The sequence below is a fragment of the Neltuma alba genome, unplaced genomic scaffold (assembly GCF_004799145.2).
Source record: "Neltuma alba isolate B1F8T4 unplaced genomic scaffold, ASM479914v2 tig00012871_pilon, whole genome shotgun sequence".
Taxonomy (NCBI): domain Eukaryota; kingdom Viridiplantae; phylum Streptophyta; class Magnoliopsida; order Fabales; family Fabaceae; genus Neltuma; species Neltuma alba.
The window spans coordinates 326,742-352,372 of NW_021637250.1; the positions used below are offsets into that span (position 1 = coordinate 326,742).

General features: G+C 35.3%; 3 protein-coding genes across 10 annotated transcripts; 2 read left to right on the plus strand and 1 right to left on the minus strand.

The window, feature by feature from the left end:
• Positions 1 to 1,872: 1,872 nt before the first annotated feature.
• On the minus strand, positions 1,873 to 25,623 carry LOC114732039 (nuclear pore complex protein NUP160). Of its 7 annotated transcripts, none has more exons than XR_003738955.1 (18): positions 25,078 to 25,623; positions 24,644 to 24,806; positions 23,554 to 23,825; positions 23,211 to 23,398; positions 21,959 to 22,035; positions 21,512 to 21,858; positions 20,888 to 20,956; positions 20,483 to 20,801; positions 20,139 to 20,270; positions 19,893 to 20,001; positions 19,692 to 19,763; positions 19,364 to 19,487; positions 18,770 to 18,877; positions 18,071 to 18,211; positions 17,457 to 17,630; positions 17,294 to 17,375; positions 16,650 to 17,072; positions 1,873 to 1,884 (listed from the first exon to the last, which is right to left on the minus strand). XR_003738955.1 is itself a non-coding variant. In XM_028919312.1 (17 exons), the coding sequence occupies exons 1-16, from the start codon at positions 25,570 to 25,572 to the stop codon at positions 17,334 to 17,336; spliced, it is 2,832 nt and encodes a 943-aa protein (XP_028775145.1). In that variant the 5' UTR covers positions 25,573 to 25,623; the 3' UTR covers positions 17,100 to 17,158; positions 17,294 to 17,333. The 7 variants fall into 7 exon arrangements, 3 of the variants coding, with proteins under 3 accessions (XP_028775145.1, XP_028775147.1, XP_028775144.1); XR_003738956.1 differs by having other exon boundaries at positions 17,289 to 17,375; XR_003738954.1 differs by having other exon boundaries at positions 17,159 to 17,375.
• On the plus strand, positions 4,701 to 11,802 carry LOC114732041 (histidine--tRNA ligase, chloroplastic/mitochondrial). 2 transcript variants are annotated; one of them, XM_028919315.1, is made up of 11 exons: positions 4,701 to 5,131; positions 5,236 to 5,331; positions 6,272 to 6,360; positions 6,467 to 6,596; positions 7,046 to 7,138; positions 7,986 to 8,060; positions 8,883 to 9,000; positions 9,444 to 9,586; positions 10,594 to 10,722; positions 11,197 to 11,360; positions 11,463 to 11,802. In XM_028919315.1, the coding sequence occupies exons 1-11, from the start codon at positions 4,760 to 4,762 to the stop codon at positions 11,599 to 11,601; spliced, it is 1,548 nt and encodes a 515-aa protein (XP_028775148.1). In that variant the 5' UTR covers positions 4,701 to 4,759; the 3' UTR covers positions 11,602 to 11,802. The 2 variants fall into 2 exon arrangements, with proteins under 2 accessions (XP_028775148.1, XP_028775149.1); XM_028919316.1 differs by having other exon boundaries at positions 11,239 to 11,360.
• On the plus strand, positions 13,928 to 15,598 carry LOC114732043 (zinc finger protein 593). Its single transcript, XM_028919320.1, has 4 exons — positions 13,928 to 14,116; positions 14,257 to 14,365; positions 14,500 to 14,562; positions 15,100 to 15,598. The coding sequence occupies exons 1-4, from the start codon at positions 14,032 to 14,034 to the stop codon at positions 15,200 to 15,202; spliced, it is 360 nt and encodes a 119-aa protein (XP_028775153.1). The 5' UTR covers positions 13,928 to 14,031; the 3' UTR covers positions 15,203 to 15,598.
• Positions 25,624 to 25,631: the final 8 nt, after the last annotated feature.

The window sequence follows — 25,631 nt, forward strand, 5'->3', positions numbered from 1 at the left end:
TATAATTTGGTTAAAAGAATATTATGACAAGCGACGGAGTAGCGAGTGAGAGCCAAATTTTCCTACAAGCCTCGCACTAATCAGAACTGATTAAGTGCGGCCCAGCTGGTAGATATATAATTAAAATACCAATTAAAACAAAAGGCACCTACCAGGCCATGTACAAAATGATCGGGCCGGGTGAGAAGAAGGGCAAGGTTCACGCACGCAGAAAATGGCTTAATAGTTTAATCTTTGACCTTATCTAGAATAATCCAAATCCAACGAAAGTGATGACGTTAGCCAACTCTGACAGCGAGCTGAAAATTCCAAACACCCACTCATGACGCTTCGTGATCTTTGATTCCGGTTGAAGGGAAGCCCCACAAGGTGACAAATCTTCATGGAGTTGGCAGAGTCGTAGCTTGTTTTGAAGGGAACTCCCTCATTATACCATTTTTGAATTCAAAAGCCCAGTGACATCCACCGAACTGTCAAAAAACCACAATCACACACACACACGTACATCTGATCTGTTTTCATTTTTTTAACCAAAGCCGTCGTATTTTTGTTGAGACGGTGTTGTCGCGCACAAAAGAGGCTTTTCTATTTGATGGAATATTTAATTTGTATAGAGTTGGATCTTTTGGAATATTTAAGAAATTGAACGGTACTAGAAAACAAGAGACGGGTAACAGTAAGTTTGCTGGGAGGAATTAGCGCACGAGATGTAGGGAGTGGGGAGGTACTTTAGAAATGTGTAAAACTGAAGGCAAGTGACCGAGAAGATGCTGAGAACTGGGACAGTTGGAGAGGCCCAATCATAGGGTGTTCACGTGACAAATGGACCAAACCACATCTCCAACAAGTTATCCTGCACACGTTCCAGATTGCGATGAATACGCGGCTTGCTTTCCCTTTTCCCTCTTCCTAAACCCAACAAGTGTCCAGTGTACATGTTTTAAGTGTTTTTTTTTACGCTGGTCATCTTTTAACAGTAGAGTCCCCTTTCCTTTGTGTACTTCGCATGCGGTTCGTATTTCGCTTGCTGGTTTGTGTATTTACGTTGGAGTTCTTATTAAGTGCTCTGAACATGAGAATATAAAATTATTTAAAACGTACCGATATTAATTACTACCTCCGGTCCTTAATATAAGACTCTGTTTGACTTTTATTTTGGTCTTAAATATAAGACCCCAATCCACTTTGTTTCTCATATTTATACATTTTTTCCAAATTAGTCCTTCTAACAATAATAGTTCTAGTCCATACACTTGATTAGCAAGGATATTTTAAGAAAGACAACACCTATTTAGGACAAATAACTAACTCAACTTACTTTCTTAATTTCTTCAAATCAGTCAACTGGCTTTTATAATTAGGACCGAAAGTAGTAATTGCGTACAGCTCACAATTTGAATGACGCCCTTACATGGCATTGTCTTCCGCGCTGAAAAGGACGGTACTTCCCCGTCCTGACAAAGCATACGATTTTATGCATACAGCGGTGAGCGGTGTGAATTTGGATAACCAAAAAAAAAAATTTCTAAAAAAAGCCCTTGAAATATAAAAAATTTTAAATTGGGTCATGGAATTTTGTAAATAACAGAAAGGGTCATGACCCAATTTGTCATTTGTAAAATTAAAAAGAATTGACAATTTTGCCCTCGCTAAGCAAAAATGAGTAGTTATTCTTTAAACAAATCTAGGTAATGTTTACATTATTCTAGTGATTATATTATTAGTTGTAGTTAACAATAAGGTACCTGACTATGAAAAAGTGAATAGTTATTCTTTACACGAATCTAGGCAACGTTTATACAGTTCTAGTGATTACATGATTAATTGTAGTTAATAACAAGGCACCTGACTATGAAAAAGTGCGTAGTTATTCTCTACACAGATCTAAGTAACGTCCAAATCCTTATAGTGATTCTTTAAATTATTGTAGTGAATGAATACAAATGTGGCAAAGTTATCAATTCTTTTTGATTTTACAAATGACAGATTGGATCATTGACCATTTCCGTCATTTACAAAATTTCAGGACCCAATCTAAAATTTCTTATATTTTAAGGGTTTTTTTTTAGATTTTTGCAAAAAAAAAAAAATCTATTATCAATGAATAAATTTTATTTGTACATAATATAAATATTTTTATAGACGTTTTAAAGCTCTGAGAGTTATCTTGAGCCAATGAGACTTCGGACGTAAATCTCCACGTAGACTGATATTGCTATGGCTGTTACATATCGTCACTTTTTTAATGGCATTTTTCTAGATATGATAGATGCGAAATTAAAAGACTGATATTATGGCGTTTTATTTTTTCCCCCCACTTTTATTCTTCCCCATAATTCATCGGCGCGTCAATAATTGTGAACCAGAACGTGCATTTTGGCTCTAGTAGTGACCAAAACCTATGGAAAACTGATTTTAAAAAAAAAAACCAACGAATTGAATAAAATTTGAGAAGGCGTGATAACGAATGGAGGAAATTAAGGGTGTGTTTGGGTAACACCCCAAACCATGGTTTGGGGAATAAATCACTCAAACACTCACCCAAAAACCAAAATCATGGTTTTGAAAAAAGCAAAATTTTTTTGCTTTTGGAGAAAAAAGAGAGAGTGTGAGAGCCTATAGGATATGCATCTTGTTATTTTTTTTATAAACATATTTTTTTATAAACATATTTAATCTTATATTTTATAAATATATATACATATTAATTAATTATTAATTATATTATCTTATGTATTATTAATTATGTTGGTAAAAAATATATTATTAACAATTTTATTCCTTCAAATTAAAATATATCATAAAATCTATTTTTTCTGTAATTATCATATTAACTTATGTCTTTTTTTTAGTAATTTGTATATATAAAAAGTGCTTCTGATAACAATTATCCAAATACTCTCACTTTTCAGAATCGCTTTTTTATAAAATCTATTCTTCACAGAATCTATTCTCCCCATAATCTATTTTTCAGAATCACTTTTTTAAACCACGGTTTAGTTTTATCCAAACACACCCTAAGTGGTCGATGACGAGAGGGGACCCAAGTTCCACTCAAAATGTGAACGTGCTAGTCCACTGAAACCATGTGCATTGTGCGACTTGATTATTTGTCTTGTCTCTTCGGGTTGTAGGTGCAGTTAGGAATTGCCCGTTCCTGGCAGAAAATAACCCATTAATAATAATAACCACCGGATATTCAAATAAATAATAATAACCACCGTATGCGTATACCAGTACTGCATTTTTTTAGTATTACCTCCGGTTCTAATTATAAAAACTAATTGATTAATTTGAGGAGATTAAAAAAATAAATTAAGTTCGTTATTTGTAATAAATATGTATTGTCTTTTCTAAAATATCTTTGCTAATTAAGTGTATTGGCTATGACTATTATTGTTAGAAGGATTATTTTGAAAAGAAATACATAAATATAAAAGACAAAATGAATTGGGACCTTATATTTAAAATCAAGATAAAAAATCAAATAAAATCTTATATTAAATACTGGAGGCACTACTTATTGGTTGGCGTCTCGGTGTCCAAAACAGATACTAACATATGCTCCTTCCTTCCATTTCAAAATATATGCCCTCAAAATGCGCACATATAAAAAATATTAAATAATTTAAACCATTTCAAATGGTATTTTATTACAACGCCCTTATTATGTCTTCTGCTCTCTTAACGACTCTCTCTTTTGCCATTAACCTGGTAATAAAAAGTACTCCTCCGGTTTTTATTATAAGATCCAATTTGACTTTTTATTTGGTCCTAATTATAAGACCCAATCCATTTTGTCTCTTATATTTATGCATTTTTTTCCAAGATAATCCTTCTAATAATGATAGTTTTAGCCAATATACTTAATTAGTAAGGATATTTTAGGAATGACAACACTTATTTATTATAAATAACCAACTTAACTTATTTCCTTAATCTCCTCAAAAAAGTCAATTGGGTCTTATAATTAGGACCGGAGGAGTAGAATATTAAAAAAAAAAATCTACGCTTATTCAGGATTCTACAGGGACGGGAATTTTAATTTAAAAAAAAAAACATAGGATAATCAGATCAATTGATCATTAAATCTGGCTCAATTATCAATTTAGTCCTTAAAATTTAGTTTTTATCGATCAAATTCTTAAAGCTCTACACACTCTTTTAAATTTTTATTTGATCTTATTAGATCAATAACATCTTCTAAAATTTCTGAAGAGATTGTCATCATTAATCTAAAGGTTGCAGTACATTCGTGATAAAAATATATATTTTCAAACCATAAAGACTAGTTGTTCATGCTTATAAGACTTTAAAGTCTCAATTGATGAAGATTAAATTTCAAGGACCAAATTAATATATAACGAACATAAATTTAAACGACAAAAAACTTCGTTATCTCTAAAAAAAAGAATTTATATCCCGTATTCTCCATTTTTTTTTGGATAATACTTCTTCGTCTCGCAAAATAAAAAAGTGAATACGAGGCCCATGGGCCTTCTGTAGCGTTTATCTGTCAATGGCATGGGCCTACGATAAATTGAACGTCTCTCAGGAGGGAAACAATCTTGTTAAGGTCCAATGACGAAACAGCTCAATGGGATGCTGGCAATCTAAAAGGGGAAAAATTTTTTTCTCATGGGTCTAACTCTAAGGCCACGGGCAATCCAGCCCGCGAAATCCGAACTTTTATCCCGCGTCGTCACAAGCAAGCAAAACCAGAATTGCAGGCAGCAAGAGTGACGCTATCACCATTGCCATGCCTGCAACTCCACTTCCATCCTCGTTCCTTGTCCTCCAACCGCACTTCAATTTATACTTTAAACCATTATTTTATTCCTTCAGCCATCAATTGTCATCTCCATCCCTTTCGTTCAATTGCACTTGCAGATTCTCCATCCGCCGGTCTCCATTTTCGCCGACGACTAGACTACACTGTGCCCTGTCACAAGCGACTCAAGCCGAGTCTGCGAGTGATAATACGAGTGGCGGCGGCAGGTCAGGTGCGTTATCTCCGGGTCCACTTACTGGAGATGTGCAGAAAATCGACGTGAATCCTCCTAAGGGGACGCGGGATTTCCCGCCCGAAGATATGCGCCTGCGCAGCTGGCTTTTCAACAATTTCAAAGAGGTGAAAAAGTTTAGAATTGTTTAACATGTGAGCATCCATATTATGGTTGATTATTGATTGGATTCTTTTTCACCCGCGGCTTGTTGCTTTACCGTGACCTCTAGGTTTCAAGGCTGTATGGGTTCGAGGAGGTTGATTTTCCGGTGCTTGAGTCAGAGGCGTTGTTCACTAGGAAGGCAGGGGAGGAGATTAAAGACCAGGTCGCTATTATGCCTTCTTAATGAGGATATATGCTACTGCCCGTATAAAAGATATATAATGTGCATTGTATACTATGGTTTCTTGTGTGATTATTCCATCCTTTAATCTTAGGTTCAAAATCTATGTGTTATAGTGATACGCAGACGATATGAGGCGAGCAATCCTCCATAGGGTAGCCAGCTTTGCTTATGGTGGCTTCAATCATTGTGGACTTTGTGCTATTGGCTCATTCTTTTGATTTTACAAAGTGGCTGTAGGGTACTCGAAGTGGTCATTGGAGGATGACATTCTTCTGATACGAGGGTCATAGTGTTATCCGCTGTTTGTGCATTTTAAATTACTTCCATGAGAGATTTTGTATTTTTGTTAGCTTAGAAGGATTTCAGATGTGGCAATCTAGATAATATCAAATCAGCTGCTCCAGCAACATCGAAGACTTTTTTAGGGGGGAGAAAACAGTATAGGGTTGTCAACATCACAACTTAAATGTCAAGATCTTACAATCATATCTTCTGAGTTCTATTTGCTGTGATAAAAATTGATAAAGCTGTGATTATTTGCTAATGGTAATTGATTTTCAGAGTCCGAGTCACTTTTGATTGCTAGATATTTGGTAAATGACCATGATGTTGATAGTAATTTCTTTGTTGCCCTGTGCTTTATATTGCCTCACCACTTGCGGACAATTAATCGTATGAAATGACAACCATGCATATACCTTGTGTACTGGTTGTACCGTTTCATCATCTGGTTCCATGAGTAACTAATATGTCGTAGTGATAGGGCCATGGAATGCCTTGGGATATTGAAAGATAAGCAATCAATATGTCGACTTTATTTACTGGCTTGACTGTGTCTTTTTCTGATCATGACGGACAAAACATGGGAAAATAATAGAAGAATGTGAAAAAAAAAAGTCTTAAAACTTCATTTCTGCAGCTTTATTGTTTTGAAGATCGGGGTAATCGTCGTGTTGCATTGAGGCCTGAACTAACTCCTTCGTTGGCAAGGCTAATAATACAGAAAGGGTATGAAAATTCTTCTTAATTTTCTCATGATAGGTTTTCAGTCGAACCAATATAATTTCTTTCTATCTTTAATTGTACATGTCAAATTGTGATATTGTTTTTCCAGAAAATCTGTGTCCCTCCCGCTGAAGTGGTTTACTGTAGGACAATGTTGGCGGTATGAAAGAATGACTAGGGGTCGTCGTCGGGAGCACTACCAATGGAATATGGACATTATTGGTGTTCCTGAGGTTATGGTATGTGCTGGAGCTATAATACTTTCTGCAGTAACGGACTGTACTGCCTCCTTAAGTGTTTCACTATTTATTATTTGTATGAAATCCTGGCATTTGGGTGTCATCCTTTTATAATTAATTTTTTTTTTTTGACTAAACTGATTTGTTTGATAAGTCCTTTTGGTTAACCCCCCTGTTCATTACAACAACACTGATGAACTAGTTCATGCTATTTGTAGCTGAGGTACAAAAGTGATAAAATTTCTGGATGTTCCTTGCTTCGAAGGCATGAAATTCTTGTTTGGTGGATATCCTCTTATTTTTGTTAGTATGCTCATTGTGTGAGTTTTCATGGTTTGGGTAACATTATTTCTAATCTCAATAGGCGGTGATGAAGACAAAATCAAATTATTTATATCATAATCTTTTGTATATTTTTCTACTCCATGTCTCTTCATTTTATGTTATAGGCTGAAGCAGAACTCATATCTTCTATTGTCACTCTGTTCAAGCGGATTGGGATCACAGAATCAGATGTTGGATTTAAGGTTTCCAGCCGAAAGGTGGGGAGCTGCCTTCTTTATCTGAATGATGGGCCTGGAGGCCCTCCAAAGTGCTATTTGTATGTTGTATTTCTTTTCTTTTCCTTTTTTCCCCTAGAATTATGTACAGTGGGGTTTTGTATTAATCAATGTTACTCAGTATATGATGCGGTGTTTTAAAAATCCTGAAATGCAGTTTGTTTAGCCAAGAGGTATTGTTAGCTTGAATTTCAGGGAAAACGTATGAAATACTACCACATGTTTGTTTGTAGAAAATTGTTAACATGTAATGATGTATGATCTTATGATGTGATGAATGCGTCATGTAATTCTTACTTGTATGTGTTGCATTTTTTGTTGAAAAATTATGAAAATTCAGGTCTTAATTGTATTAAAATGATGGTGATTTGGGGCTAAAGGTTCATCTAGAATGTCATCTGTTGCCATAGCTATGTTAAATCAACATTGCAGTGTTTGGCAGTAGCATATCGTTCTGTAAAACCAAATTGCAAGTCCATGATATGCTTGTTGCTTAGGATTTTTTCTGCTGCTTTTCATGCATTAATGTGATTAGTCTTTTATTAATAATTTATGATGTGTTTTCATTGCACCGATATGGTTGTTGATTGACTACAAATGGTGTTGTGCAATTTATGTAGTCAACCTCATTTAGTGTGATAAGGCTTGTTATTGTTATTATCATTGTAATCCTCAGTTTTTGCATGTTTCTTGTCTCACCGGCATGCTCAGGAAAAAACATACAATATGCAATTTACTGTGTTTAGTTCTTGGGCTGTCAATTTTTTTTCCCCTCTTGAAAACCAGGAGGCTGAAATTATTTTGAATGTCTTTCCTTCTTGATTCACAGGTTCTACAAGAAGTATTGAAGCGGTACTCCATTCCTGAAAATTTGTTTGGCAAGGTTTGCGTCATCATAGACAAAGTGAGTTGTGCACACAATATATATATATATATATTTTAAATCTTAGAGTTATACGTACAGCTGCTCTTTAATTTAATTTTCTCCCATTTTAAGAGTGCTCTGCTCATCCTGGCTCTTGTTTGTTCTTGAGGAAACAGGTGACAAAATGCATCATGGTAGCCCCTATTTTCTTCCATTGGTTTCTAATAACCATAATTCTTCTCTCTCATCTTTGCAAAATCCCAATGGGCAAGAAAGCTTAACATTTTATAGTCGAAAGTTTTCATCAGTAGGAAGTGGAGACAAATTCAAGCAAATTCACTCCTTGAATTAAGTTCTATGCCGGAACAAATTGCCTTCTTCCAAAGTAATCTCCAAGTAACACAAAATTGTCTTCATATCCATTGTAAAAAAAATGGCCAATCAAACTTCTTCTTCCAACATACTCATGCATAACTTGAGTATACGGTCTTGAAGATTTCTTGAGAATTCTATTACGCTAACTTCATTTTATTGGTTGCCTGTGTTTCTTACTTCCAAGGCAAGATTCTTGAGTAATTACTTCATAGAGAGTGTTTGGATGCCACATTTATATACATACGAGACACTGGAGAATTTCACCCACCAATATACACTTTTTCCCTTCCCCCTATTTTTTAATAATCACCAATTTTTGTTTTAAGCTGTTGTATTATTGGGTTTCCTTTGTGTTGTTCAAATATTTTTGGAATGACTGATATTTCATAATCTGGCATTTTCTTTTGTTTAGAATGCATTAAATATACAAATATGATCTAAATTCGGGTTTTTGAAAGAATTTGGTATATTTCTGACTGGGAACAGGTAGAGAAAATTCCATTGGATGAGATCAAAAAAGAGTTGAAGGCTGCTGGTGTGTCACAAGAGGCTGTTGAGGAGCTGTTGGAAGTACTTTCCATAAAGTCATTGACAGAGTTGGAAGGTTCGTGATTTCCTGTTTACGGGCTCAGACATAGCATTAATTTTAATCTGTTGCAATTGCCGGTTGCAAGACATGTCTAAATAGCCATTTGTGCCTGAGAGTTGTCATTTGAAGTTCAGAACGTGGGTGAAATCCTCTGTGCTTCACATATGGCTTCAGTAAGATTATTAGTGGATATTTTTTTCTTCTCATATTATCCTCGAATTTGACCGTGTTTCTGTGTTGAGTGAAACTGATGTGCAATATGGAATGGTTCATGCTTTGGATTTTTCTTTTTTATTGGCTACACCTGTATCCCCCTTATTAGACAAAGAAAATTCTCCTTGTTCCTTTTTTCCCCTCTTGGGTCATGAAGCACTTAGCATTTCCATAAACTTATAGTTCCAGTCTTAGAGGACGCATGCTGTGTAGCTTACATGCAATCTACAATTGTTGGTGTTCAGAGAGACTTGGAAGCACTGGGGAAGCAGTTGCTGATCTGAAACAGCTTTTTGCACTTGCCGAAAATTTTGGTTACCGTGAATGGCTTCAATTTGATGCATCAGTTGTTCGTGGCCTTGCTTATTACACTGGCATTGTGTTTGAGGTTGGATGTAGTTTATACAAATGACTTGTTGAACCTTATTTTGTGAAGACTGAAGAATTATCCGGGGGGAAAAAAATTGTTTGTGACCTGCACTTGTTGGCTAACCTGGTACAATGGTTAACAGACATTTCTGCGGCAGGTGTACTGGGGGGGGGGGTTTGGTTTAGGGGACGAGGAGGTGAAAGAAGATACATCTTTGAATGTTGAGATATTCCTTAGTTTCTGTTTTGGTCTGTTTGCACAGAAAGTCACGATATATATGGAATTTGGCAAATGATTGGAACCGCGTGTTTTTACCTGCCCATACAATATAGGCACATGAGTAGAATATTTGCATCTCTCTTGGGTTGACATGCGATATTCGCTACTATCTCTGCTCCTTAATATAAGAGCTAATTTGACTTTTAGTTTGGTCCTAAGTTGATTCTAATCCACTTTGTTTCTCATATTTATTTATTTTTCCCAAGGTAGTTCTTGTCACACATGTTAAATATTTCATCAAATGACACTTGACTAGTAAAGGTATTTTAGGAAAAACAATACTCCTCCGGTCCTTAATATAAGACCCATTTAACTAATTTGATTAGATTAAAAAAGTTAGGTAAGTTAGTTAATTATAAGAAATGTGACACGTTTTCCTAAAATACCATAATCATCTTTCTTGATACCCCCTTCTTCTTCTACTTGATTATGGTTGAGGGAGTATCCATAGGGGTAATTTAGAGAAAATTGACAAATATGAGAAATGGGTCTTATATTTAGAATCAAAACCAACTCAATAATTGGGTCCTGTATTAAGGACCGGAGGAGTACCTATTTATTATAAATAACTAAATTAGTTTCTTTAATCTAACCGGAGGCAGTCCTACACCCCCCCCCCAAAAAAAATCCGTAGCAGAAATACAAGAACATACTCATGTTGATTGTGTTGATTCTGTTAATTTTCAGTTGCTGTAGAAAAGGACTGATATTTTTGCCCTTTAAAATGACCAAATCTTCATTTGTAGGGCTTTGACAGAGAAGGAAAGCTGCGAGCTATTTGTGGTGGGGGAAGATATGACCGGTTATTCTCAACTTTTGGCGCTGATGACATTCCTGCTTGTGGCTTTGGGTTTGGTGATGCAGTCATAGTGGAAGTGAGTTTCTATGTTTCCACCTGTGAACAGAATAAGTAGGAACCATCACATGCATTCTAATAAATTTTTCCTGGCTGAATCTCCTAACGCCCTTTTTAAGTTTAGGACTAGTCATGTTGAAACAATGCATAGAACTGAATAATTTATTGATGCAGTTTATTTTCTAAAACAAAGGGCACCTCAGAAAGCTCTTTATTTTTATTCTTGACTTCTTTCTTCACAATTCATTTAATATTATAGTTTGATTTATTTCTACGTCTAAGTGTCTATATTTTGTTTCTTGTTAGCTTACTAGTTATGCAATTCTTTCTTTTTGTTCTTTGTTTGACCATGTTCCGCTATATTGATCCTAAATCCTTTTTTTTTTTTTTTGACTTGTTCAGTCTTTGCTGTTAACTGTCTGCTTTTGCTTCTGCCTGACTACACTTTTTTTTTTTTTTCCGGGTGATGGTGATGGTTGGGTTTATATTAAAGTTGCTTAGAGAGAAGGGTCTTCTACCTGAGCTCAGCCTGCAAGTAGGGAACATCGTGTGCGCCCTGGACGGTGATCTTCAAGGAGCTGCTGCTACGGTTGCTAGGATTCTCAGAGATAAAGGGCAGAGCGTTGACTTGGTTTTGGAGAATAAACCACTTAAATGGTACAAAATTTGTGCTACTCATAGGTTTAATCTTGTTTTTCTAAGGTAGCTTTCACTGTAAGTGAATCAATTTTCTCATCTGGAATTTATTTTCTCCCGTAGGGTTTTCAAGCGAGCAAGCCGAATAAATGCTCAGCGGCTGGTATTAGTGGGAAGTTCTGAGTGGCAAAGGGGTATGGTTGGTGTCAAAATCCTCGCTACCGGTGAACAGTACGAGGTTAAACTTGATGATCTAAATTAATTAGAATTTGAGGACTTTTATGTGTATTGTTAATACGCATTGTAACTTTATTCATTTGACTTCAATTTTCCCACTATTCCGTACTTGTTAACCTGTATATATTTTTGAATAGATATACAATCTCATTGAACTCTTTGAATACTGGAATATTATTGGGTTAGACTAATAATAATATTATTAATTAATTTCTTAAAGCTCAAACATTATCATTATCGTATTGAAAATTTTATATTCCTGAATTTTAAAATAATTTCTTAGTTAGCATATGTTTGCGTAGATAATATCGTTCGAGCGCATTGTCCTGCCATGATTTGCATCTTTCACGATTCTGTCAAAGCATATTTACGAGATTCTAGATGTAGATTTATTTTAATTCACACTTATTCACATCTGTCTTATTTGTCAAATTTAATGATTTAATTTTCTCAGTCGTGCATTTTCCTTTCGTCTTTGTTGTTTATTATGGTCTGTTATTTTCGTTATGGTGGCTCGCTATAATATTTAAGCTGTGGGACCCACGTTTTTAAAATGAAAATACCAAAAATAACCCAATGAAAAAAAGTTAAGGTCAAAAGTTTATGAGTATTTTTTATCCTTAATTATTTGTTTTGATTGGGGGTATTTTAATAATTTCATTAAAAAAAGCATGGGTCCTACGGCTAAAAAAACAGACGTTAACAGTATTGGTATTATTTACTTTTTTTTAAATTTTGATGGGTAGATTTGAACCCAAAAAAAGTTTATGGTGTTGAGTGAATTTTTGGCCAAACTTCATAGGTATTTTTGACTCTTAACCCTTAAATGATTTATTTTTTTTTAAAAATCTATGATATGTGTTACTCCTTTCGGTTGTAAATATAAAATCCAGTCTATAGTGTAAACACTATAAAATAAGTTTTATATTCAAAACATGGGAAGTATTGTTTTATTTTACATAAATTATTTGAACTATATATCCGCTCTGTTCCTATTTACAAAAGAATTTTGAGTGTAGTTTTGTTCCTATATATAAAAAATTAATTATCTTCTTATTTAAGTATTTATTATAATTTTCAGATATGTTCTCATTAAATAGGAGAGGTATAATCTGATTAGCAAATTAGTTAATTTGGTTAATTTTCCTAATTAATGATATTATTGAAAAATTTTCTATATATTATATATGTAAAATTGATAACTAATGTTTACTTATTCTTCTTAAGAAAGTATGTATTTATTCCTTACGAAAATCAAGGAATATTTTATCAAGGGTGATCCAGCTGAGGAGGGGGGATGCGTCTCAAATTTATTTTTATTTTGGTTTGGATTTCTTGAGTTTCAAATCATAGGTTTTGATCCTTCTAAAGGTAAGATAGTCTAAATTTTATTAGATTATACTATTATAGAGACCAATGTTTTAAATGAAAAGAAATTTAAAAGACCAAAACTTACAATTTAAAACTTAACCCTCTGTTTGGATGGGAAGAAAAGTTGAGAGGAAAGAAAATGAGACGAGAGAAAATGAAGAGAAGAAAATTAGAAGGAAAATATTATCATCTTTTATGTTTGGATGGATAAGAGAAAACATAAATGAAAAAAATAAATAAATATATGAATAACTAAAATACCCTTTCTGTTATAGCAGAATATATCTTGATTAAAATCAAATTAAATATCATAATGAAAAACCATATTTACATTAACATAATCATATAATTTAAAATCAAATTATTTGATAAAGATATATTATCATGTTATTATATTTTAATATCAAATAATTTTGTAAAAAAAACATTTTGTGTAATGTAATGCTAGAAAACCAAAACAACAACTCTACTTGTTTTTTCTTTCAGTTTATTTTAGAAGGGTTTTTTCAGTTTTAGTTATTTTATTTTTCAATCAAGGAAACATAGAAAAAAGACTTGATAATAATAAATAAAGTGAAAAATAAAAAAAACAAATAGGTATTATTTTTCTAAAAAAACATATGTAAGTGTAGATAGGAAAAATATGTTTTTTTCTTATTTTCTCTCTATATAGAGAGAAAAGTTGGGAAGAAAATAGGCTATAGAACACACCTTATTTTCTTTCTTCCTATTTTTCTTTTCCAATCTAAACAGGAGAAAAACCACTTCTCTCCTCATTTTTTTCTTGGTTTTCCTTCTTTTTTTATTTTCTTTCCATCCAAACATGGTATAAGGGCATCAAAACTAAAATGAAAACAAATTTAAAAAATTAAAATTTGTATTAATCTTAATTTTTATTACTGAAAAAAAGGACACTGCCTTGGTAAGTCAAATAGGGAAAAGTCCCAGCTACTTGACCCTGTTTCATGCTTTCATCTGCCGCTTCAGTGTAGGAAGACAAAACCCTAACTATATTTCAGCGGAACGCGAGCCAGAACTCAACCGAACGATTAGACATCCGTGAGCACAGGTAGAATAGATAATCATGGGTGGAAAATGTCCACATAGAAGCGTAAAGAAGCGAAGGTATTCTCACAAGACGGCTCGTCGCACCAAATTCCTCCACAAGGATATCCTTCTTAATTAATTATGTCAATCACGCCTTTTTTGTGATTTTCTTACTTATCTTCGATTTCCCTTCGACTCTGGTTTCTTCTCTGATTCTGTATTATTTAGTTTGATTGTGATTCTTGACTGGTTATTGGGACACGAGATGATATGGTTTATGATGAGCTGAAGATGCCGAATGAAGAGAAGCAGCGATTACCTTTAGATGAAGATTTACCTGGGATGGGCCAGTTTTACTGCCTTCACTGCGAGTAATCTTGCTCTTCATTGCCTAATTTTTTTTTTCTTTTTTTGTTTTTCCTCGATGGCTTCTTGAAGCAAAGCTAAAACGCTACTAGTTATAATCACTGAATCGATAACAGTTTTCGAATTCATGGGTCTGCAGTCGATACTTCTCCAATGTGGCCGTGAGGGATGAGCATTTTAGGACCAAACGGCACAAGAAACGGTAGGCGACGTTTGTTCCCTTTGTTGCTCATTCCCTTTTTAGCTTTTTCCTCCCTATTTGTTTAATATTTGATGAACATATGCTTATGTTGTAGTGCTTCTTTTAAATTTTGAGGCTACTTCTGCTTTGAAGCTATCCATTTTAGGTATTATGTGGCAAATAAAAGTTGCATGAACTGCTATCTTTTGCATCATGCTGTTCAATTGTTGGGGAAAAAATTATACGAGGCAATATCTTGCACAGGCTGTTGAGGCTGATTCAATAGGTTCTAGTACCAATGTAATATGCTTTATCCACCATTAGCCATTTATGAATTTGGGTCTTAAATGTCAGCAGTTCCGCTTCAGTTTGGTATTTTGCTCTCATGCTTCATGCCTAATGAATTTGTTAGAAGTCATTTTTTTCCAATTATCGTAGTGCGATGAATGACAATGTCAGCTGCGACCATTGCTAGACTTAAAGCTATTCCCATCAAAGGTATATAAGTTTTGATGGGCAGTTGGGTATTTATTTTAACACGACGTATTCTGTATGCAGTGTAAAACAAATGATGGGACCTGCACCACATACTCAACTTGATGCCGAATTAGCTGCAGGGATGGGCATGCCAGATAATGGCCCAAAGCTTATGTCTATGTGATTTGGTTTATTAACGATTTTTGTTGAGGCTGAGGTTTCTTTGTTCATGGGAGATGTGATGTTTACTCTCCCCGCTCCAACTAGTTCAACAAAATCAATCCCTTTCAACGGAGTAAGCTTAGCTTTTAGATTCAATTCCTGTCAATACATTTCCAGGTGCAGCTTATTTTGGGAGTGACCCAGTAGAAAGTAGTTCTTCCTTCATTAGAGATCAATTCGTTAGGATTTTTATTTAAGTAGTGCTTGGTTTTCCTTTTTATTGATGGATATCTATTAGCTGTCTTTTGTTGCTTGGTTAGCTATTTTTAACTTCTTGAAATGAAAAAAGGGGATTACTTAGTATTCGTCAATCCTGTCAGCAGCAGGCCAATGAAAAATCCACATTTTCCTCTCATAATTTTGCTGGCAAAATATCCTCTATCTTTTTTCGCATTTCCAAGGCCATCCATCATGGCTACTTCAACCTTCGTCTAACCCCTTCTCCTTGCATCCTTGTCACAAATGTACGTCACAGATTTAGGAAGTATTGGGTAGAAACAAAATTATAATTTTGAAAGTGTTTTTACAGTGTACAAGGTAAATATGTAGAGGAATTTATTTTGATTTGTAAAAATGTGATTCTTAAAATTACTTCTTAAGCAATCCAAACACCGCGATTGGATTCAGTGGCTCCATTCTTCATCCTAGCCCTCTTCAATAGACGGAGGGCGTTCTTCCGCTCAGATTTGGAAACCAGCTCCACTGCACCCTTCCTCAGTGCTTGCTAGAAAACTGTTGATGGTGTTCAACGGTGAGCTCCACCATGTGATGACTCTAACGGCGATCACTACCAAGCGACGGCACGGTGCAACGGTAATGATGTTTGCTCAAGTCGGGTTCTACTTGGTTCGAGACAGGTGAAGGACTAATCAGCGATGATATGCAAGGATGAGCAGGGCCTACAACCAGGCCTGATTGCCTTTGTAGTAAATAAGCCTGACCTGAGGCCTTTTTAAGAGGCCTTTTAAGATTTAAGGCCTAGCCTAAAAGTTTGCAAGACCTAATTAATTGTTTTTAGAACTTTGTTTATATTAAAATATGTAGGCCTAAAGTGTACATTTGCCTAGGTTTTAATAGGCTTTATGACTTTCAAAGTTTGCAACACAAGGTTTTTATAGAAACCTACATTTTAAGCAGGGTTGAGTCTCAGAAAAGAGCCGATGCTTCCGGTCTCCATGCAGGCCATATCTGACCTAACTTCTTTCCGTCCATGGGACGTTTTCGAGTCCATCAGTCATAACAGTGATAAACGAATTTTAAGGGGCATTCTCGTCTTTTTAATTACTATTTTTATCCATCCTGACCTCAAGATTCCATTAAAATTTTTCATCATGCGTAAGCTCCGAGAGAGAGAAGAAATGCTGAAAAGTACCGCGATAAGAGCGTAAATTGAAAACTCAGGCTCAGACGCATGATAATATTTACATCCATCCGGTTTCTGGTGCTTTTCCCTGTAAAATAGTATACGCCATGGCACAAGCCAACGAATCAAAATATTTTCACTCTCCAAAGTCGGCTCTGACAAGTCTAAAGTCGTTGTCCATATCGTGGGGCAGGATCTTCCATGGGCTGGATTTTTATCTGCTGGAATCCAATCGTGCCTACACAGTCACTGTTTCCACATCAATCAGGCGTCTCTACACAAGATTCCATTTGAATAACCGGTCTGCGGAAATGAATATACAAATACAGGCGTTGAGAACGCAAATGTCCATTCATTATTCCGTCTCCAAATGCTGACAAGATGCAGCAGCAGCCGTGATTTGGTCCTTTATAGTGAACGGATATTCTGGCTAGAGTGATCCGGCCTGAGTGATCCCTTACGCATAGTCCTGTCCATTCCACCCCCAAAATTTTACTGTTTCCTCCCGAAGCTTTGTAATGATAATCATGCAAATATAAGAAAACTCTGATTTACCTGGTTAGATACATTATCCAAAAAATTCAATGAATAAAAAAAAAACTGGTTAGATGATAGAGCAAATACTCCATAACTAGAGAGAAAGGAGAAAGGAATGAATAGATATACTTGTTAGTATAGCAGGTACTCTACGGTAGCAACAGATCTCTAGCTGGGTATAGCGGACCACCAATCAACAAGCTACAGAAATAGCATCATTCGAGTCCTCCTTTAACTGAAAACCAGATACACTCGCTGATGGAAACTTCCAGTACAGGCGGAATAAAAATTGAATTCAAATAGCTGTTAAACATACCAACTTGAGGTGATTATGCAAAGAACCATGTAACATCTTCTTAAGCTTGTCACACTGATCTACCATGTGACCCGCTTTAATCAACTCCTCAAGTTGATACAGTAGTCGCTCAATTGTTGTGTATGGGAACCAAACTGCGAATGGTTTTTTCCGTCTGATTATATCTGCTGGTCTCTGCAGAAGGTTGATAAAACAAATAGGGAAATGTTACTACAACTACTTGCATCTCGAACATACACTGCCTATATCTAATGCACGGTATTTATAAATCACCCATCATCCAGTGGTCATTTGTAAATTACCCCCAAGTAAATTATAAATGCAGATCCTTATAATATAGAGCCCAATATTTTAAGCAGAGTCCACAAATAAGGTTACAATCGTTAGCAAAGTTCAAATGACGCAAAAAGGTTGTCTGAGAAAAGAAACGTTAACTTTACATGTCATCAAGTGCCAGGACTTGGCAAAAAATTACGTCAAGCAAAAATATATTAAAATGGAAAATTTGGTTACAAATTAACCACTCTTATTTCCTAAACTAGGAAATGATACCAGTATGCATATATCAGAATGAAAACGATCAATTCAGTCCACAACATCAAGAAATAAATTACCATCGATGCAAATGATTCTAAGAACTCCAGCAACAGATTAGTAGCTTCTGTAAATCGACCATAGTTAACATAAAGTTGAAATAAAGATGCAGGATTTGATTCTCGACCAGCCATTCCCCACATCTTCTCTCTTTGACCCTCCTGCCATAACTCATGTAAACAATATCAGACCGGCAATACAAAACACTGTTATAAGATGAACCAGCAAAGATTACCCCTCATCACGAAGATGCTGAAGCAAGATGGGCATCATATAGAGAAACAGAGAAGGGTGTAAGTAATATCTGAAGTCAGAATTGTAGAAGAATTTCACTTTGAAATTTCTTATTTAATTTCCAACAAAATAGCTGCAATTTAAAAGAGAGCCAATCAGCCTCAAAGAAAATAGATATGAACCCCAAAAAGGGGACTCGTAAAGTAGATTCAACCGGAAAAAAGAGGATAAAAATGAATTTGACTTCAGCTTATTAACGAACATAAACCAATGGGACTTTTATGAAGAATTTGTAGGTATTTGTCTTCACCTATAAGCCACAAACCAAACCAAGTAGAAAGATTCAAGTGGTGCATTCCAGATAGTTTCAAATTTGGAAATAATCTAATTTTGTTTTGAGGAGCCCAATTTTGTTTCAAATAGGCACTCAAATCGTGCATGAATGAACAGCCCTTGAAAACTGCAACTTCAGCCAAGATTATTACCTTAAACAATTGAACCAGCCAACGAGGCAAATCAATCTGAGCATCTGCACGAAGAAGAGTTTCAGCAACAATAACAGGTAGTCTTCCATGAAATTCACAATATTTTCCCTGCAATTTGGGAACAGTAAGAGTCAATCAGGGAGAGCTATATCTGTAAGCAAGAACAGAAGCAGTTTTGATGATTGATTGGAAACCACAAGGTCATTTTTAAAGCCCAACTAGTTATTGAATTGGTCAAGCCACTAGTTTCACCATACTGGAACCAATTGTATTTATATAATAAAATATTATGCAACTGAAAAGATCATTAGAATGCAGGAAGAAAACATTATCATCCTAAATATAACTCTATAACAAAAACATATTAAAAGAAGTCTGAATTGGTCAAACGCAACCCAGTCAGCTTTCTGATTTTTGTCCCGTTTCATAAGTTTTTTGATTGGTTCGATAATGACCAGTTCCATGTTTGTTTAGTCCAGTCCTAAGTACAGTGCATAAGATATGCTTGACAGAAGTTTCCCATGAAATATTTTCCTATCTTCCCCCAAGCTGACCAACTGATTGAGACCATTATAACTTGCAGAAGATACTAACAAGGTAAAGCTCCAGAGTTGCCCAATGGCTATTCCTGTCAGGTTGTGCGGTTGTAGAAACTGTACGAGGTGAACCATGGACAACCATTTCAAGCTTGGATGATGTCAACAAATTACTGTGGGGTCTGTAATCATTAAAAATTCATAAGTTATGCAAGTCATAAAATGAAAATAGTCTAGTAAAAACTTTGCACATGTACCAAATACCAAATTATGAACAAAAATAATATTAAAAAGAAGCTATCAGATTGAACACAATATAGGGTAAACATATTCATCAATGCATAATGAAAACGATAAGAAAAAGAATGTCGAGTGTAACAACTTACTCAATCCAAGTGGATTCTACTTTATCAAGACAGCATCTCAAAGATATAGAAGCGAAAACTCTTTCAAGCTCCCTAAAGAGAGTCCCAGTCACGCATGTAAGGATACCATAAACAGATTACCAATAAATAAATAAATAAATAAATAAAATATCAACAAATAACTAGTCACAAACAACTGCAATTCAAGTGTTGGATGCAAACCTCTTCAATCCCGAGCCCTTGAAAAATCTGAGAAGAATTGTGAAGGCCATATCACATAAATTGTTTTGGACAAGGAGATCAGCCAAATCTGACAGTGCCCCTTCTTTACCTTCAAAAGAAAAAGAGAAACAAAGACTAAAAATTGTATAGAACAAAACCAATTCTAGCAAAACTATATATCAATCACCCAAAAATGGACAGATGTTTCACAAGAATTTCCAGAGAGAATGAGCAAATGAGAGTTACCAGTATATGTCCACTTAACATTTACCAGCGACAGCATATATTCTGCCGATGTTAGCACAAACTCATGTTCAAGTTTTTCAATATCAATAGAAGATGTCCAGCATTGATGCTCAGCATCACTTTCAGCCGATACTGCATAACAACATTATGATCTCAAAACAGTATGAAGGCGAAATGGCAAATTATGAATAATATCCAGTAGTGAAATAGCACGAGAAACCTTTCTTTGTCCCTCCTAGTCCCTTTTATTCCACTAAAAATACATAGGAAAATTCAAAGACTTGATATAAATCATGTAAACTTAAGTAAATAGCAGCATTGATCTCAGGAACTGTACTACTTACAATCTATATCTACAGTTCTCCTAGCTTTCTTACTCGGATACTGTTCGCTCATAAGACCACTTCCTTCGGCTGGTGGATCAATCCAGGCATGTGCTGGATGAACAAGATGCAAGGCATTAATAGCAGCAGAGAGTGCATTCAGCCTCTCTTGCAATATCAATGAAGAACCCTGGTAATCTTTTAGAGACACTTCAGTTTTCAAGCGAGCTGAATATAAGTACATGTAATTCGCTGCCCTGCGCCAATTATGTTGATGCATTTGAAATGTATAAAGCAACTTGTACAAGTTTGGCTTTGCAGATATATCTGATCTTTCAGCCTACATCCACAGCAAAATTTCTAAACGTTAACTCAAAAGAAACTATAATTTTTACAGCACTGAACCTACTCAGTCAAGGTCAACACCTTCCAAGCAAGCTCCTGCTCTACCTTCTCCATTAAACCAGCAAGGGGAAGCTTATTACTGCAAAGAATCTACAAATACAAAATGAATATTAGAAGGGCATGAAAATTCTAGTTGAAGCATGTGAACTATCCACAAAACTTTCCAAAAAATAAGAAAAACTCGTGTAGAATAATTAAGCAAAAGTTACAATTTTTTGGCATATTAAGCCTAGGACAATATCATTCAAGCTACTTCTCTTAGAAACCAGAAAAAAAGGTCATAAAAACAAATTCAACAGATTTAATAGTTTGATCTGGAACCAAATAGAAAGAACAGCTGCACATAATTGGGACCTTCACACACAAACGCACACCCCTGCACACTTGTGCGCACATGAACACATTTACACCCAAATATTCAATCTCCCAATCACTTTCAACCTAATACCAGTAGTCACAATTTGAAGATTCTGTGATCCTTTCTTTGATGAAATGGCCATAAAACATAGAAACTGATTGAAAAGTAAAATCTGAAAAACTCTCCATGTGTAACCAAACTTGATAGCACCTTGTTCAAAAACAATGATTAGATGTCTCAAGCAGATAAAGAAGTGGAGTCTGAAAAATTCTTCACAAGTAACCAACCTTGATGGCACCTTGCTCATAAAGGACAATGACAAAACGTCGCAAGCAGATGTATTTGCTCTCCTCATCCGGATTTGAAATTATTGCACAATATGCATCAAAATAGCGGCCAAGATCTAAGGCAAATTTGAAGACATTTGACCACAGCCGTCCCTTGATGACTGTTGCTGATTCATCAGTCGAGTCTGTCATGTGCGTTTCATCTTTTATACAAAGAGCTTCATCAACTTGTTCGAGTGCAGCAAGAGCAAACTGGCAGGCACCTTCATTAATATTATATTGTTCAAATAATTGCATCGCCCACTGATAGTAATAAAGCTTCCACTCAGCAGTCGATGCACAACCACCTGTATAAGAACAAGAGAAAGGGTCAGAAAAAGATGCAACTAAGACCTGAGATTGCTTGTATGTTTCAGATTATTGCAGTTTAGGCCTAAATGTACCCACCAAAATTAAGACATGGCAATCCTATGTCATGAGGCAAACTCTGCAAAGCCTCTGATGCACCATTCCCATATGGAGACCTGAATTGAATTGAAAATTTTTTAACTTGTCGGATCGCAAGTCACACCAGGAACATCAAGAAAAATCTATAAAATAAAAGACACAACTAAAACCCTGTACAAAAACATTAATATGGTAGAGCTATCAATATCATTCAATAGCTTGTAGAAGCTAGGCCCTTGCTACTTTCAAAAGATTTCTTGATGTAGACCACTCTTATCTGCTTAAGTCCCCATTCCATCCCTTCACTTGGGTTACAAGTGGGCTTTCGGCTTATACAGATGACTCTTGTTTTAGTATTTGTTTTCATTGTATTCAAATAGCTAAATGTTCCTTAAGACTGATTCATATGTTCAATTTCGAACCGCAGATAAAATATCAATCACTTCATTTAATTGATTTTAAATATCAGAAGAATGCTGTTGACAAAGTAAAGGGATTATATAGTTATTTTATCATGTATTAAGAAATTCAATTAGTCAATACCAGTAAATAGTTTAATTGATGTGTTTAATTATACTCTTATGACTTGGTCTATGAGTTTTTATGAAGTCATATAGTTAAAAGAAAAATTGTGATTATTTAGCTACTATTTATATGCACTGCAATGTACAGAAGGTTTCAGAGTTGTCATTGATTGAATCACTGCTAGCGCCAATCCCCTTCACTCACTCTTCATCCCTTTCCTCTAATTTGTCCTAGCACATATCAATTGATATCCCTGCTATGATTGATTCACATCACGAGGTCTTCTGAGACAAGTCAAATTAAGCAACTTCTAAAATCACTTGGTCAACAGAGGCTCAAAATGCTAATTAAAAATGGACCAGACTTGGAGAGAGTTCATTGAAGTGTATGTGTTCATAGTCTACAGTAAATCTTTCCCAAAAGACAAACTTTTCAAGACGGCAGAGCCTCTAAACTTTCTAGCCCACTTGCACTCCATACTATCCAACGTGGGGATCTATAGGAGCCAAACAATTCATCACTTCCCACTAAATACATTTCGCATGGAGGACTCCAGTCCGTGGCATTGAGCAAATAAAATAAAAAAAAAACTCATCTTTTCATTGGAACCCAGAAATAGGACCAAAGTTTTATACATAAAAAATTAGTTCTCCATATCAATGCAAGACCACATAATACACTGAATGAGAAAAAAAAGAAGAAGTATAGTTTGTTCAAATTATTTTACCTGAAGAAACAGCGAACAGCATCAGAGACCTTTTTCTCTTTCAGAGTGCCATGCAATCCACACTGCACCTGTGCAAGAAGGGCACAGCCTAGAAGATGCTGTCGTATGCACCATCCACCATCAGCTTCTTGAATACTTTGGGATGTTTTCTCCTTTTGCAAATGAGCCTCCGCCATCATAAGCAATTGCTGTTGAAATGTTTAAGATATAGATAATTTTAGTCAAGGCAACTCAGGAGTAGGTTAACCCCAAAAAAATAAAAATAAAAAGGACTCAGAGTAAGGAATATAAAAGAGGATTGAATTGTCGCTCCAGAGAAAAAAGAAAAAGGAAAGAAAATAACCTCAGCAGCACCATACTGCCCATGCTTGAAAAGGATAAAGGAGAGATCAATTGAACGGCTCAAGAAGGTAGAAATTCCTCCAGTCTGACCATAGATTATCCAACTGACGAAGTCTCTAACCTTGACAACAATGCCCTGCACATTTGAAAAGTATTCTGAAGGAAGCTGGTTACCATCTTTTGATGAACTAGCATTCAAGAAGAAGATAAAAGCCAGTGTGGAATCACATCTTCCAAGCTTATCATTCCATGACCGTTTTCCCATGTTATTGTCTGCATCATAAATAGAATGATTAACACTATATTAGCAGTAAATGCGTGTTTTCAATTATATAATCTCCAAGTGTATAAAAATGCAAGTTTGAGAAGTTCTAATCACTGAACAAAAGCACTTTTCTGCATTATTAAAGATTGGTTGATAAAACCAGCTGTATTGACTCATTCATTTGAATGGATTTAATGACAAATATAATTGAATACACTGTGACATGTAAGTCAAATCTATGGGACTTGCTTTTTGACACTGACATTCACAAGGGTAGTCAGAATCGGGTATAACTAAAGAATTCCAACAGAGTAAGGACTAAAATATTCTAGTATGATGCATTTTGTCCCAATGCGGAATTATAATGCAAGGCCTTCATCCTTTTCAAAAGTTACATTTGGTAATTGGACATGTTGTACAACAGCATACCTATGTGCCAAAAAATGCTAGTTTTACCCAATTCGTCAAATAGTTCGATGCATCGAAATGTTAAAAAGCTTAATACAGTAAGACCTGGTACCACAGGGCTTTTGTCTGATAACTTAACCTAGACTATGTATTTCTCAAGAGCCCAGAGTCTAATTCATTAAGACTTATTTTTCTTTTAAAAGACTGGCACAAATATATGGTAAGCCTTATGAAAGCCGTCAATTTTTTTTTCTCTAAGGGAAGAAAGCCAGACATGCAAGCCTGCATTCTTCACACAGCTAAATCCAATTTTGCCATATCTAAACTCGCTAAAGGGGTAGGTAATTAGAAGAAAGATACATAATAAAACCTACCAATTTGTAATGGTAATCAGAAGAAGATACATAATAAAACCTACCAATTTGTAATGAAGAGAGTTTATAATTAAAATCCTCAATCACAGGTGGTGCAGATGGCGTGATAGCAAAGAAGATGATAACTAGCCACTCAAAAATAGTTTCTTGAAGCATAGGAATTAACTCAATTTGTATTCTGGTTATATCATGATGTGACATGTGGATCTGCAAAAGCAAAAAAAATAATATCAGAAAGAGGTGGCGCAACAATCTAAGTTCACAAAGAAATTCATAGCAGCTTGCTACATATGCGATAAAAACTATTGTGCAACTTGGCCAACATAAGTTGTTATTTTAAATAAATTTTACAAGTACCATTTGATGCCTAGAGACGTTGGCAAGAAAAAACACTAGGGAAAACACCAGCCAAAGAGGGAGCAATAAATTTTTCAAGCAGCAACATCAGTAACAAAAGCAAAAACACTTTTACACTGACCTGCCCACTGATGTCCACTAGATAGCTTAGAAATAGAAGAAAGTCCCAGGCAGACTCAAACATAACATTTGCAATCTGATAAGTAGCATGGACTACAACGGAGGAATTGACATTTGATGATTTTTCTGAATCGGAGTTATTTACAGTTTTATGTGGAACCAAAAATTTCAGAAAACCCTCAATTACATTCAAAATCCTGCCCCATGATGCAGCCTTCTTGTACAACCCTTGAAGAGACAAGAACATGTCAATAGAAAGTCTCCTCAGATTTCTGCGATCTGCAAGCTCCTTCTCCAGAACAATATCATTCCCAGGAATAGACGCATGGACAGCTGGAGCCAAGGAACCATATCCAGTTTCCAGAATCTTCATTATACAATGAATAATATCTTCAGAAGAGATAGCTGGGCTACTCAGAAGTGATTCATAAAATATAGAAGAAGCAGTTTTGCCCAACTGTTGGCTAAAACTTGAAACGCATCTGAACAATTCCATTGGAACTTCATGCTCAAGGTCATTATCAAATAAATCCACAAGACCTGTGAGATCACCCC

Coding starts and splice junctions, on each gene's coding strand:
- LOC114732039 (XM_028919312.1), bottom strand. CDS start 25,572: ATGGAATTGTTCAGATGCGTTTCAAGTTTTAGCCAACAGTTGGGCAAA. Junction 20,957..21,511: donor ATGAGCAAGGTGCCATCAAG/GTTGGTTACTTG, acceptor TTGTATTTGTAG/ATTCTTTGCAGTAATAAGCT. Junction 19,764..19,892: donor AAGGGCTCGGGATTGAAGAG/GTTTGCATCCAA, acceptor GACTCTCTTTAG/GGAGCTTGAAAGAGTTTTCG.
- LOC114732043 (XM_028919320.1), top strand. CDS start 14,032: ATGGGTGGAAAATGTCCACATAGAAGCGTAAAGAAGCGAAGGTATTCT. Junction 14,117..14,256: donor CACCAAATTCCTCCACAAGG/ATATCCTTCTTA, acceptor TTATTGGGACAC/GAGATGATATGGTTTATGAT. Junction 14,366..14,499: donor TTTTACTGCCTTCACTGCGA/GTAATCTTGCTC, acceptor ATGGGTCTGCAG/TCGATACTTCTCCAATGTGG.
- LOC114732041 (XM_028919315.1), top strand. CDS start 4,760: ATGCCTGCAACTCCACTTCCATCCTCGTTCCTTGTCCTCCAACCGCAC. Junction 9,001..9,443: donor GTCATTGACAGAGTTGGAAG/GTTCGTGATTTC, acceptor GTTGGTGTTCAG/AGAGACTTGGAAGCACTGGG. Junction 11,361..11,462: donor GAGAATAAACCACTTAAATG/GTACAAAATTTG, acceptor TTTCTCCCGTAG/GGTTTTCAAGCGAGCAAGCC.